This window comes from Carica papaya, chromosome 8 (assembly GCF_054855325.1).
Source record: "Carica papaya isolate Zhongbai chromosome 8, ASM5485532v1, whole genome shotgun sequence".
NCBI classification, from domain to species: Eukaryota; Viridiplantae; Streptophyta; class Magnoliopsida; order Brassicales; family Caricaceae; genus Carica; species Carica papaya.
In genome coordinates this window covers 24,637,599-24,651,628 of record NC_142316.1, presented here as the reverse complement: position 1 = coordinate 24,651,628, position 14,030 = coordinate 24,637,599, and the positions used below count along the sequence as shown (strand labels likewise).

At 37.9% G+C, this 14,030-nt stretch overlaps 1 protein-coding gene across 1 annotated transcript; it reads left to right on the top strand.

Annotated features, from left to right (window-relative positions):
* The first annotated feature begins 1,020 nt into the window (after positions 1 to 1,020).
* LOC148252745 (uncharacterized) lies at positions 1,021 to 7,405 on the top strand. Its single transcript, XM_088210358.1, has 8 exons — positions 1,021 to 1,042; positions 1,396 to 1,464; positions 3,573 to 3,691; positions 3,865 to 3,910; positions 5,655 to 5,781; positions 6,006 to 6,150; positions 6,308 to 6,498; positions 6,946 to 7,405. Exons 1-8 carry the CDS (start codon positions 1,021 to 1,023, stop codon positions 7,403 to 7,405), a joined length of 1,179 nt encoding a protein of 392 aa, XP_088066484.1.
* Positions 7,406 to 14,030: the final 6,625 nt, after the last annotated feature.

Genomic DNA, 14,030 nt, shown 5'->3' with positions numbered 1-14,030 from the left:
ATAGTCGCAAATCTTAATTCCGGCAAAGTTCTAACTTTATTTATGATCTTTTCTTCTAAAAAATCTGACAGAATTTCAGGATGATTTTTGGTCACTTTCTTAACTTAAAAATATCCAACACAATACTCAAAAATTAATCTCTAAAATTAAAGAGAAAATGAACTTTAAAACTTAAGAAAAGATGTCTCTTTCTAATGGTTTATAACATTTTTTTGATCGTAAGTCTTTCTCCTCTTACTTTCCTCTTCCTTTACTCTCAAGAATTTAGTAGAGTTTATCTAAAGTTTTTATCTAAAACATCACAACACTCTAAAAAATCACACACTTCACACTATTTCTTCTTTCCTCACTTTTATGTTTCTCATTATTTTTTTCTCATCCGGAATGTCCCTTCCTCAATTCTCCCATACCCTATTTATAGGAGTGAAGAGCCACAAGAGAAATATTGCCACTATTTTGTCATAGAATTTCATTTAAAAGTTGCCATATTTCATCATGCCACTTTATTTAAAAGGTTACCACTTTTCATGTAAAAGCCCAAATCCAGAATTTCGAGCGTGTATGTACGACCCGGGCACGAAATTTGGCCCGGAATCAATTTTAGCAATTTAAAAATAAATAAAAATTTATTTATAAATTAATTTAATTTAATTTTGTTGAATTTATTTAAAAAAATAGATTAGGGATGTAATTAAAAATAATCTTGGGATAAATGGATAAAAATTTGGGTTTAGAAAGTGTTTTTAAAAGAAAAATTAGAAATAGGGAGTCAAAGTGTAAATAGAAAAAATTGTGCCACGTAGGACCACCCAATCAGCAGCCCCAACGAACCGGAGAACGCTGCATGACAAGACACACTAACGTCAGTGCCACGTAAGAGGTCATGTGGGCGATCTATGTTTTTCGCAAATGGACGACCCAGGATTGATCCCGCGCGCATGGACGGCCAAGATCAAATCAGATGGATGACCCATATTCATTTTCTCCTTAGACGTGATCGAATGGATAAGATCCATCGCGATGGATGGCCTAGATCAACGCGGTATATGTATAAATATCTCCCATCACACAAGAACCCAAATCCTAATCGTCAGCTCCCACCAGAGAAAAAGAACCAGATGCTGGAGAAGGAGGCCGACTGCCGACCGCCGCTGCATCGAAGCCATCGCCAATTACAAAAAAAGGTAAAACTTTCTCCTACCTGCTCAGAATTCGATTCCAAGCACCCTTGTGGCTAAATCAAAACAAAAAAGACGGCGGGTGAGCTGGAAACTGCGGGCAAAGCCCAATAGATCTGCCACGGCCAAAACTTCAAAATCCCTTTGATGAGCCCCTTTCTGATTCCCGTTTTACATAATTTTTTAATCATTGTGTTCACCGTCCTTTTCTGTGTAGGTTCGTCAAAAAAAGAACCTCAACCGCGAAGGAGGAACGACGGAGCTGCCGCACCTAGAGGTCCCCCTGGTCGGTAGGTTCAATTTTTTGTGATTTTCAAGTCAACCAAGTTCCCTAACGTGTTTTTCTACAAGGATACGGCCACAATCGGCTAAAACCAGCCAAAATCGGTCAGGTTGAAGCTAACTGTCGCCATGGGTGGTGGAGCTAGTGCCAGAGCACAGCGTCGCCGTCGTGCTGGAACTCTAAAATTTTTCAGAATGAGTTTTGGACACTGATTTTGGATTTCTAGGATATTTTATGCATGTGACGAGTGTTTTGGATTCTACAAAAAAAAATTCAGAAAATTTGGTACTCGATAAGAGGCGTAGTAGACAGCTCGATGTCTTGGAACACCGATCTGAGTAAGGATCCCTCATCCTATTCTCCGTTACAGTAAATTGAGACTTACAGATGTATAATTTCATATTTTAATAAAAAATTAAAAACCCTAAAAATAATTACAGGTTACTAATGGACCTAAAATTGGTTAGTTCACATTTGACCTGATTCTCTGTTTATTTTCATGTACTGCCTAAATTGCTTACTATTACATTGTGCATATTTATATTGCTAGTTTTTATAGTCTTCTCGATTATCTTGGTTATTTGTTCCCTTCCTGCATGATTTATCTGGTTATCTGATTACTCGGTTATTAGTTATGATAACATAAATCGCTTGCTTAAATGTCGTTTTATTGATCTTTAAATATACAATGAGATATTGGTATTGCGTGGTTGGTTGATTTGTTGATAAAAATCTGTATGTGAAAGACTTACTGGGTACCCAAAAAAAGTCGAATGGGCCTGGTACATAGGGAACCCTACCATGAACGTTACCTCAGTCGGATGGAGTTGGAAAGTCCCTTACCAGTAAGATTTAAGAGATATGGTTCACCCTCAAACTGGATGGGATATCGAGGTGGTGGAATGTTTGGTGCCCATTACCGGACGGAGTATGGGAATGACCGGTTAATTGTTTAAATTGAATATTTGATTCACGAGTATAGGAACATCTTTATGGACCCCCCAGGGGTACTAGTAAGCAGGTAAAAAGGGAAAGTCATCGTCTCTTATTATCATATGCGTGAAAATAAAAAGTAGTATAAATATGGGTCTTCATAGGTTGTTTTTGAAAAAAAGCCCATTATGTAAGTATAGAATAAATGACTTTCTTTATATTAAATGAATTTACATCAAATTAAGGGCTCCATTAGTTGTTTTACGATTTTTACCAATCTTCAGTTTTTCGTATCTGTGATTAGTGTGATATTCTTATTGTGCTAGTGTAGCTAAACCTTTCATTAATCATTTCAGATCAAGAAGACCAAGATCCATATCCAGATCCCGATCAGAAAGAGGGTTGTGAGTAATTCACCACCCGAACTCCCTTCAAGTACTAGTAAAGGTTGTTGTAAGATATTTATTTATTCATTTTTCTTTAATTACCGTTTGTCATTTAGAAGGGATATTCCTATAGCCCTATTGGGTATTCTAAACTATTGTATAAGGAATGTAAACTATAACTCTATTATTTGCTTCTGCATTCAATTTATGAATTTATTTTTATTTAAGTTCCGAGCGTTTACAGTTTTTATTAGAGACGCGTTCCTCAGAACCATTCTTTACACAAAGACTTAAGAAACCAAATACAAATTATCGCTCAACCCTTCCTTGTGAAATGTAAGTACAAATAGATGAGGAGAGGAAGGCCCCCATTAAAATGAGCAGCCTGGGAGGGTTTGTTTCGAAAGGATGTTAACCGACTCTTTGAGACGCTGGAGAGACTCATCGCTGCCCAGCAGGCCCGAGAGGAAAGGAGGGAGCTACTTAACCCTCATCCGCTGCCACAGTTTGAGCCACCCTTACAGCGGGAAGATCCAAAGCCACCCTCGGTATAACCCTGCTCATCCACCGTACCTTCCGACACCACCACAATGCAATTCGGTGCCACCACCGCATCATTCGGTACCACCACAGTACAATCCAGTGCCTCCACTATATCACTGGCACCACCATAGGGCTACCTAGTCCCTCCCCAACACAATTTAGTCCCTCTTCCACGGGACTTAGTTCCACCCATGATGGACCTAGACTACATTAAAAGGTACAAAAGGCTAAACTTATCTACTTTTGCAGGGGCATCCTCTTTTGAAGAGGCTGAGTATTGGTTAGTTAAGACAGAGAAGATTTTCGTGACTCTTGGGGTAGTTCCCGAACAGAGAGTTGTATTTGCTACCTACATGTTTGTGGAAGAGGTAGGTCACTAGTGGCAGCTCAAGCAAGCCACCTTGCCTGTTTCAGTCACTTGAGAACAGTTCCTAATGGCCTTCAATGCAGAGTATCTCCTAGAGCACCTCTGGTATTTGAAGGAAATGGAGTTTGCACACCTAGTCCAGAGTGATATGACTGTGTTGAAGTATGCCCGAAGGTTCCTGAAGTTGGGCCGGTATTCCCTGAGAGCATGATGGATGAAGGCAAGAAGGCAAAAAAATTTGAGTGGGGCATCCGTCTTGAGATTAGAAAACAGCTGCACGTATTTGAGCTCAGTACTTACTCAGCCGTTTTGGCTAAGGCATAGCTAATGGAGAGGAACCTTTACATCTTTCCTCCAGCAGTGGAGAATCCCAAACCCTCGATTTCACACCGCAGACCAGCACTTACTGTACTAATTCAGTAGAACAAGAGACCTAGGCTAGTGACTCAGGCTCCTCCCCAAGCTCTAGTAACATGACGCGATAGGACTTGTCAACATTATAGTAAGGATCATGGCAATCGATCCTGCTATTGCCTCAACAATACTTGCCGCATATGTGGGAGTGCCCAACACTATGCGAGAGAGTGTCCTCGAAATTAGAATCAGGCCAGACCTTCTATTCAGGGTAGAGCTTACAACTTCACTCAGTAGGATGCTGAAGCCAATCCAGACGTAATACAGGGTACGTACTCTATTTGTAATCACCTTGCACATGTTTTGATTGATACTGGCACTTCACATTCATTTGTCTCACATATTTTTACAATAAACTTGAATATATTACCTAAAAAACTTTATTTTGTGTTATTTGTGAGTACTATTAAGAGTAGGACACTATTAGGGGAGGTTATATACAGAGCTGTATCATAGACATAGTAGATAGGAAATTGAGTGTGGACCTAATAGAGATTGACATGAGGGACTTTGATGTAATCCTAGTAATGAACTGTTTAGCAGTGTATCATGCAACTATAGATTGTTTTCACAAGAAACTTGTATTCAACCCTCCTAATGAAGAGTCATTTACAAGTTAATAATTTTTTTTAATATTATTCCCTCATGGCAATTTCTTTATTACAAAGTATTTTAACTCATTATTTTCTCTACACTAGGCAAATCTAAGAAAGAAATTTGTATTCAAGAGATTCTGGTAGTCCGAGACTTTTCGGATGTGTTTCTTGATGAACTATCCGGACTGCCAGTAGACAGAGAAGTTGAGTTCACCATAAATCTTCAGCCAAGCACCCAGCCTATCTCGGTTGCCTCTTACTGCATGAGTCGTGTTAAGATGAAATAGTTGAGGAAACAAATTAATGAATTGTAGGATAGTGGGTTCATCCAACATAATGTGTTCCCTTGGGGTGTTGGAGTCACACTTGCAAGGAAAGGGGATGGGACATTAAGGTTATGTATTGACTACAGGGGATTAAACAGGGTCACGATCAAGAACAAGTACCCATTCTCCAAGATCGATGACCTTTTTGACCAATTGCAGGGTGTTCAGGTCTTCTCCAAAATAGACTTACATTCAGGTTACCATCAGGTAAAGATCAGGGCAGAGGACATTCCTACGACAACCTTCAGAACAAGGTACGAACACTATAAGTTCCTGGTCATGCCATTTGGACTAACCAGCATATCAGCCAGTTTTATGGACTTGATGAACATAGTTTTCAGATAATTCCTGAATCAGTTCATCATTGTATTTATCGATGATATCCTGCTCTATTCAAAGAGAAGAGAGGAACAAGCTGACCACCTGACTCAGATTTTGTAGGTTCTCAAAGAAAAGAAGTTGCATGCAAAGTTGAGTAGGTGTGGGTTCTGTCTCGAGCAGACTAATTTCTTAGGGCACATTATATCAAGAGATGGAGTGTCAGTAAACCTCAAAAAAGTTGAGGTAGTGCTTGGTTAAAAGAGATTGACCTTCGTCAAGGAAATTCATAGCTTTATGGGAATGGCAGGTTATTACCACAGGTTTGTGGTTGAATTTTCTAGCCTAACTGCTCCTTTGATCAAGCTCACAAAGAAGAACGTTAAGTTTGAGTGGAACAAGGACTGTGAAATGAGCTTTTCAAAACTAAAGATGTGGTTAACTACTGCACTTATGTTCACTTTACCAGTAGGACAAATGGATATATAGCTTATAGTGATGCCTCTTACCTAGAGTTGAGTTGTGTTTTGATGCAGTATGGGAATGTCATATCCTATGGGTCTAGGCAGTCGAAGAGTCATGAGAAAAACTACCTCACCCACGATTTAGAACTTACTGCTATTATCCATGCCTTAAAAACTTGATGCCACTACTTGTATAGGGAGACTTTTGAGATCTATACCGACCATAAGAACTTGAAGCACATATTTACTCAGAAAGATCTCAAAATGCGTCAGAGACATTGGATAGAACTCTTCAAGGACTACGATTACAACATTTTGTATCACCCAGGCAAGGATAATGTGGTAGCCAATGCGTTCAACAGAAAAAAGTGTAGGTATGTTGGCTGACATAACGATTTCAGAATACAGGGTAATAAGGGCCCCATAACATATACAACTTCAGGACTTGAAGAGAATTACATGTTTGGCCCACCTGACTGTTCAACCTGAATTGATCTAGAGAATAAAAAAAGCTAAATCCGCCGATTCCACCATAGTAGCTCTCAAGAAGGATGTAAAACAGAGAGTAAATTCAGAATTTCGAGTCTCTGCCAATGGGCTACTTAAATTTCAGGACATGGTGTGTATTCCAAGTGAAAGTGAACTAAAAAGGGACATCATAACAAAGACTCATAGCTCAAAGTTCGCCATGTATCCCGAAAGCACTAAAATATATCAAAGTATGCAACCCCGATTTTGGTGGAAGGGGATGAAAAGAGAGGTAACCAACTTTGTTTCTAAGTGTCTAGTATGTCAACAGGTTAAGGCAGAGCATCAACGCCAAGGTGGGCTATTTCAGCCATTACCGATCCCGGAGTGGAAGTGGAAACATATCACAATGAATTTTGTGACAGAGTTGCCTAGGACACGCTCAAGACATGATACTATTTGGGTAATTATCAACCGATTCACTAAGTCTTCTTATTTCTTGGCTATCAAGATGACCGACCCCTTGAACAAACTAGCAAGAATGTATATCCAGGAGATAGTCAGATTACATGGAGTACTGGTGACAGTAGTATCCGACAGAGACCTCAAGTTCACTTATCAGTTTTGGTCTAGTTTTCAGTAAGTCATGGGAACAAAATTATCTCTTAGTACCGCATTCCACCCTCAGACTAATGGAAAATTAGAGAGGACAATTCCCACACTGGAGGATATGCTCCGACCTTGTGTTCTTTACTTTGGGGCTCATTTGGATGATCACTTAAATTTAATAGAGTTCTCCTACAATAACAACTACCAGAAAAGTATCAGCATGGCTCTGTACGAGGTATTATATGGCCGCCCATGCAGATCACCGATCTGTTTAGAAAAGGTGGGTGATAAAAAATTGTTCAGCCTAGATCTTATGGAGGAGACTATAATGAAAATGGTTAAGATTAGGAAGAACATTCAGATGGCTCAGAGTAGGCAGAAGAATTATGCGAATACTCAGAGGAGGGATTTAGAATTTAAGAAAAGTGATCGAGTATTTTTCAAGGTCACCCCTTTCCAGAGAATCAGTGGGGTTGACAATAGGAGAAAATTAAATTCCCCAATTTATTGGGCCATTTGAGATCTTAAGACAAAATTGGTATGACCACTTACAGACTGACACTAACTCCAGAGCTATTCAAGGTTCATAATGTGTTTCATGTGTCTATGCTACGCAAGTACAACTCGGACCCCTCACACATCTTGGCCCACGAGCCCCTTTCACTCCAAGAGGATCTATCCTATGAGTAGGTACCAGTGGGCATTGTAGACCGAAAGAGCAGAGTACTCCATAACAGATAAATTCTCTTTGTCAAGGTTCTATGGCAGAATCACATGCAGAAAGAAGCCACATGGGAGCTAGAATCAAACTTCAGAGCCCAGTATCCCCAGCTGTTTGACTAAGTGAAAGGGTGACAAATTTGAGGGGGCAAATTTATTCTTAAAATGGGGGGGAGTTATAATACTCGAGGCCGAAACTTGGCCCAAGATCAATTTTAGCAATTTAAAAATAAATAAAAATTTATTTATAAATTAATTTTATTAAATTTATTGGAAAAAAATAGGTTAGGGATGTAATCAAAAATTTGTTTTGGGAAAAGGGAAAAAATTTGGGTTCAGGGGGTATTTTTGAAAGAAAAATTAGAAACAGAGGTCAAAGTGTATATAGAAAAAATTGTGCCATGTAAGACCACCCAGTCAGCAGCCCCAATGAATCGGAGCACGCCATGTGATAAGGCACGCTGACGTCAGTGCCACGTAGATGATCTGCGTGCCCTGTGATCGGATGGCCCATGATCGATCATGCAGGCATAGATGGTTCAGATTTATTTTCTCCTTAAGAGCGATCAGATGGTCAAGATCAAATTGGGATGGACGGTCTAGATTCATTTTCTCATTAGACACGATCAGACGAACGAGATTGATTGCGATGGATGACCTAGATCAACGCCGGATGGGTATAAATACCTCATATCACATAGGAACCCGAACTCTAGCCACCAACCCCCACAGGAGAAGAAGAATCAGACGCGGGAGAAGGAGGTCGACCATCTACTGCCGCCACACCAGAGCCACCGCCGACCACCAAAAAAGGTAAAACTTTCCTCTATCCGCTCGAAATTCGATTTTAAGCACCCCTGTGACCAAATAGGACCAAAAGGGATGACGGGTGAGTCGAAGACCGTGGGTAAAGTCAGACGGAGCTGCCAGCTAAAATCCCAAAATCACTCCTATGAGCCCCTTTTCGATTCCCGTTTCACATGATTTTTCGATCATTGTGTTCACCGTCTTTTTCTGTGTAGGATAGCCAAAAAAAGAACCTCAGTCGTGATGGAGGACCAGCGGAGCTGTCGCACCGGAGGTCCCCCCCGCCGGTAGGTTCGGTCTTTTATGATTTCCAGGTCAACTGAGGCCCCTAACGTGTTTTTCTGCAGGGATACGGTCAAAATCGGCCAGGCTGAGGTGAACCACCACTGTGGGCGGTGGAGCCGACGCTGGAGCACGGCAGCGGCGCCATGCAGGAACCCCAAAATTTGCCATAATGAGTTTTTGACACTATTTTTGGATTTTTGGGGTATTTTAGTCATGTGACGAATGTTTTGGATTCCACACAAAAAATTCAGAAAATCCAGTACCTGATAGGAAGCGTAATAGACAACTCGACATTTCGGAACATCAATTCGGGTAAGGATCTCTCACTCTATTCTCCGTTACAGTAAATTGAAGCTTAACGATGTATAATTTCATATTTTTATAAAAAATTAAAAACCCTACAAATAATTATAGGTTACTAATGGAGGCAGAACCAGTTAGTTCACATTTATCCTGATTTCCTGTTTATTTTCATGTACTGCCTAAATTGCTTACTATTACATTGTACATGTTTACATTGATATTTTTTATAGTCTTCTCGATTATCTAGGTTATTTGGTCTCTTCCTGCATGATTTATCTAGTTATCTAATTACTTGGTTATTAGTTATGATAAGTTAAATCGCTCGCTTAAATATCGTTTTATTGATATGTGAATATATAATGAGATATTAGTATTGCGTGGTTTGTTGTTTTGATGATAGAAATCTGTATGTGAAAGACTTACTAGATACCCAAAAAAGGGCAGATGGGCCTGATACATAGGGAATCCTACCGTGAACGTTACCTCAGTTGGACGAGACTGGGAAGTCCCTTACCAATAAGGTTGGGAGATATGGTTCACCCTCATACCGGACGGGGTATCGAGGCAGTGGTATATTTGGCACCCATTACTGGATGGGGTATAGGGACGACTAGTTAATTGTTTAAATTAGATATTGGATTCACAAGTAGGGAGACATCCCTGTGGACTCCCAAGGGTACCACTAAGCAAGTAAAAAAGTAAAGTCATCGTCTCTTGCTATCATATGGACCCCCATGGGTCTTCATAGGTTGTTTTCGAAAAAAAACTGGTTACGTAAGTAAGGAATAAATAGTTTTCTTTATATTAAATGAATCTATATTAAATTAATTGCTCCATTGGTTGTTTTTCTTATTTTTACCATTCTTCAATTTTCCGTATATGTGATTAGTGTGATATTCTTATTGTGCTAGTGTAGCTCACCCTTTCATTAACCATTTCAAATTGAGAAGACCAAGATCCAAATCTTTATCTATAAAAAAGTTGTGAGTAGTTTACCACCCGAACTCCCTTCAAGTACTCATGAAGGTTGTCTTAAAATATTTATTTATTCATTTTTCTTTAATTACCGTTTGTCTTTTAAAAATGATATTTTTATATCTCTATTGGGTATTGTAAACTATTGTGTAAGGAACATAAACCCTAACTCTATTATTTACTTCTGCATTCAATTTATGAATTTATTTCCATTTAAGTTCCGGGCCTTTACAGTATAACTTAGTAATAGTAAAATAAACAATATTGAAGTTTATTATTTAGTGGAAGTAATTAAAGTTTGAAGGTTATATTCCTTGCACGTTTACTTAAAATGCCCAAATAAGGGCTATGAGAATACTTTTGAAACTCAAAGGAGGAAAAACATGAAAAGTAAGTATTGTTAACCTCTACTTAAAATTGACAAAGCGGAAGAGGTAATTCTTTAACTGGCCTCTTGCTGTTCAGGATTCGGATCTTGGTTGTCCTAATCTAAAATAGTTAATAAGAAATGGGTGAACTACGCTAGCTCAGTAATAATATCAACACCTTACTACTAATACAAAAAATTTAAGGGTTGTAGAAAATATAAAACAACCAATGGAGCTCATTCTTAATAAAACTCAAATGCTAATGCATTCATTATTCATTTCATTGAAAATATTAACATTTTCTCGACTAACCTACTTCTTAAATGTCATTCATTAAGATAAAAATCAGGATAACAATCTAATAGTATACATTTCAAAAGACGTATAACATTTGACACTTTACTATTTTCCCAAAATCGGATTCTTACCATGTTAATCTCTACTCTATTATTTTATCCTTCACTATCGGTGTCACTGGGGGTCCAAAGGGATCCCTGCTACAAGTGGATACACACACTTTCCTTGTAATCAAACGGTCGTCCCCATACTCCGTCTGGTAATGGGCGCCACAACTAAAAACTGCCTCAATATCCTATCTGGTATGAGCAACACTTAATAAACTTCCAACCTTATCCGATACGGGACTTTCCAACTCAGTACGGCTGAGGGTAACGTTCACGATAGGGTTCACCCTATGCACCAAGTCCGTACACTCTTTTCTATGACACCCGGTAAGCCCCTTCATTCAACAAAATTAGTTCAAGCATATCTTTTCTTTTATTTATTATTTAGCCTCAAATGATGTGTATGCTCGTATCCCCAAGCAACACAAGAGTACAAAATTCATATTTCAAAATACGTGAGTGAAATAAATCTACATTATGCTGACTAAAATGTATTATATACAAAATATAACAACGAAAAACATAGACTAAGAAACCATATCATGTTAACTATATATTAAACTAATATAATAATTCCCCTAAGTTAAGAAACCATAGGACAATATGACTTTATCCATAGATTAAGAAACATACTCATATTTCAACAACAGAAAACATATTATGTTGACTGAGTGGACATAGATTAAAGCAAATGGATTGAAGTAATTTAAAATAGAACAAAGTAAGTAGATAAGCATAATAAAGTGACTAAAGAAATAACTAACATAATTAAACTAATAACAAGCATAGACTGATTGGTTACTAGCTCCACTAGCAACTTGTACTTAATTAATCAAAGAATCACCAATTATCTAAATTTTCTATTTATTATTAATTTAGCTTTAATTTAACCATAACAGGAAAAAGGGGTGAGAGATTCTTACACTGGGTTGGTGTCTAGAACATCATCTTTTTTCACTATGGTTCTCGACAGTTCCCGATTCTTGGATTTTCTTTATGAGATTGAAAATATAGGTCAAACTGGTATGACAATACGCAAAGAATGACAAAAAAATGGAAAAAATCTCACCAAATGTCAGGTTGGGGTTCTGCACGGCGGCGTCACTGTGCTTCGCCGCTTGGTCCTCCTTCTCCGGCAGTTCCTCCTCTCAGTCAGACTGGTTTTGGCTGGTTCTTGGTGAAAACCTATTTAAATCGTGGTTAGGAGGTGTTTCTCGGTGAAAGGAGGAAGAAAACTGGTGTTTACAAGTGGTTTTGGTCTTTCAGTACGACAACTCAGTCAAGCTCCATCGTTCCTCCCTCGTGGTTTGTGACTTTTCTCGATCACCCTGCATCGAAAACATGTTAGGCGGCTAAAGAATGGAGAAATGGGAAGAACATGAAGAAAATACAGCTTACCGGAGTATTTTCGGTCTCCAGCACGATGACACTAACGTCCTCTAGTGGTTGAGCTTCTCTTTCGACCGTCTCTCTCCTTCTCTAGCTTGGGTGTTGGCAAGGGTTGGGATTCGACTAAAGAGAGGTTTAAATACCTCTCTTTTTCTAATCTCAACCGTTTATCCTAGGAGACGTAGAGCGCAGATGGTCATTCAATTAGGCCTATTTGGGAAACCAATCTAGACTGTCCATCGGGGTTTGTATGGGGAGACAAGGGCCGTTTGATCGAAAGCCTATTCAGGAAATTGATCTGGATCGTTCATGCACGTGGGAGTAAACACAGACTGTTTGATTGCCTTGACACGTGGATTGCAACATGGCTCTCCGTGTGGGAAGGTCTGTCGTCATGCTTGCCACGTAATGTGTCCTAATTCGCCATGCTGCTGACATGGTCGTCCTATGTGGCCCATCTCTTATAATTTGTAAAATGACCCCATTTTTCAAAATTTCTTTCAGACAAGACCCTTTTTATTTACATATTGGCCATGATTTCTGAAAATTATTTTGAAAATGCCCAAAATGCTTATATTCCTAAAAAAAAATAAAGTTAATTAAAATTAAAACTTATGTGTTATTATTATTTAGAAAAAAATTAAAATTCACCATTCTGAGCCTAATTCTCGGACTCGGAGTGTTATAATTTACATACCGATTTATCTAAAAAGTTATTATTTTTCACATACTATATCATCTAAAAGTTTACCACTTTTCACATATTAATTCATCTAAAAGTTGTAACTTTTTGTTATGTCACTTCATCTAAAAGTTAATACTTTTACATGTCACTTCATCTAAAAGTTGTCACTTTTCGCTACGTCACTTCATCTAAAAGTTACAACTTTTCATTATACCATTTCATCTAAAAGGTTCTCACTTTTTTTTATATCTCTTCATGCTTATTCTAGCTCATTAAACCTTATCCATTATTTTTTTATTTGACTCTAAACTATGTTATTAACCTTATTATATATTTACAAATACATATAAAGGCTAAATTAAATATATCAAATATAAGAAATTAATTTGGGGGTATTTTTGAGCTACACAGGGGCAACCAACGACCTAGATGAGTAAGAGAAAAAGGATCCAACAGTCAAGGCAACCACAACCCTAATGAGTGAGAAAAAAAAGGATTCAATGGCCGAGATTTGCTTATTAGGGGAAAATACCACATTGCCCTTAATGAAGGGCAATCCAACATTCCTTATGAGGCCACATGGGACTCAATCTAACCGTGGGGAAAAATCTGAGGGTAAATATAAAAAATACCCTCTCCCTAAGCCGAGTTCATTTTGCACCAGAAAGAAAAGAGAGAAATCAAGAGCTATCACCAGAAAAGAGAGATAGAAGGCTACACAGGGTTGTACCACTGTGCTAGAGAAAGAGATCGATTATAATAAGTGTTTTTCTCTTCTTTTCTCTATCGTTTTTCTTCCGCCTTAAGATTTAATTGATTATTTTGCATTTTAGCTAAGAAAACCATAGAATCTAAGAGTGATGGTGTAATAGCCCGAGAATAAGATAAGAAAATGTTTGTATAATTTTTATAAGAAATTAATGAAGTTAAATTTTCAAAGTCATCCTGAAATAGATGATAATGCTTATGAATGCTTAAAATTAGCTTTAGAAAAAATATTTAGTTAATGTTAATTAAATTTAACATGCAAAATATAAGTAGTCCAAAAAATAATTTTGAATAAGTATAAAAATTAATGAAAATACATTTTTGAAATTTAATGTATCAAATATGGGTATTTTTAGAAAAAAGGGAAAAGATAAAATCGAGAAAAAATTTAAAATTTGAAATAAAATCTAATGATCAGAAATTGACCTTGAGATTCAATGG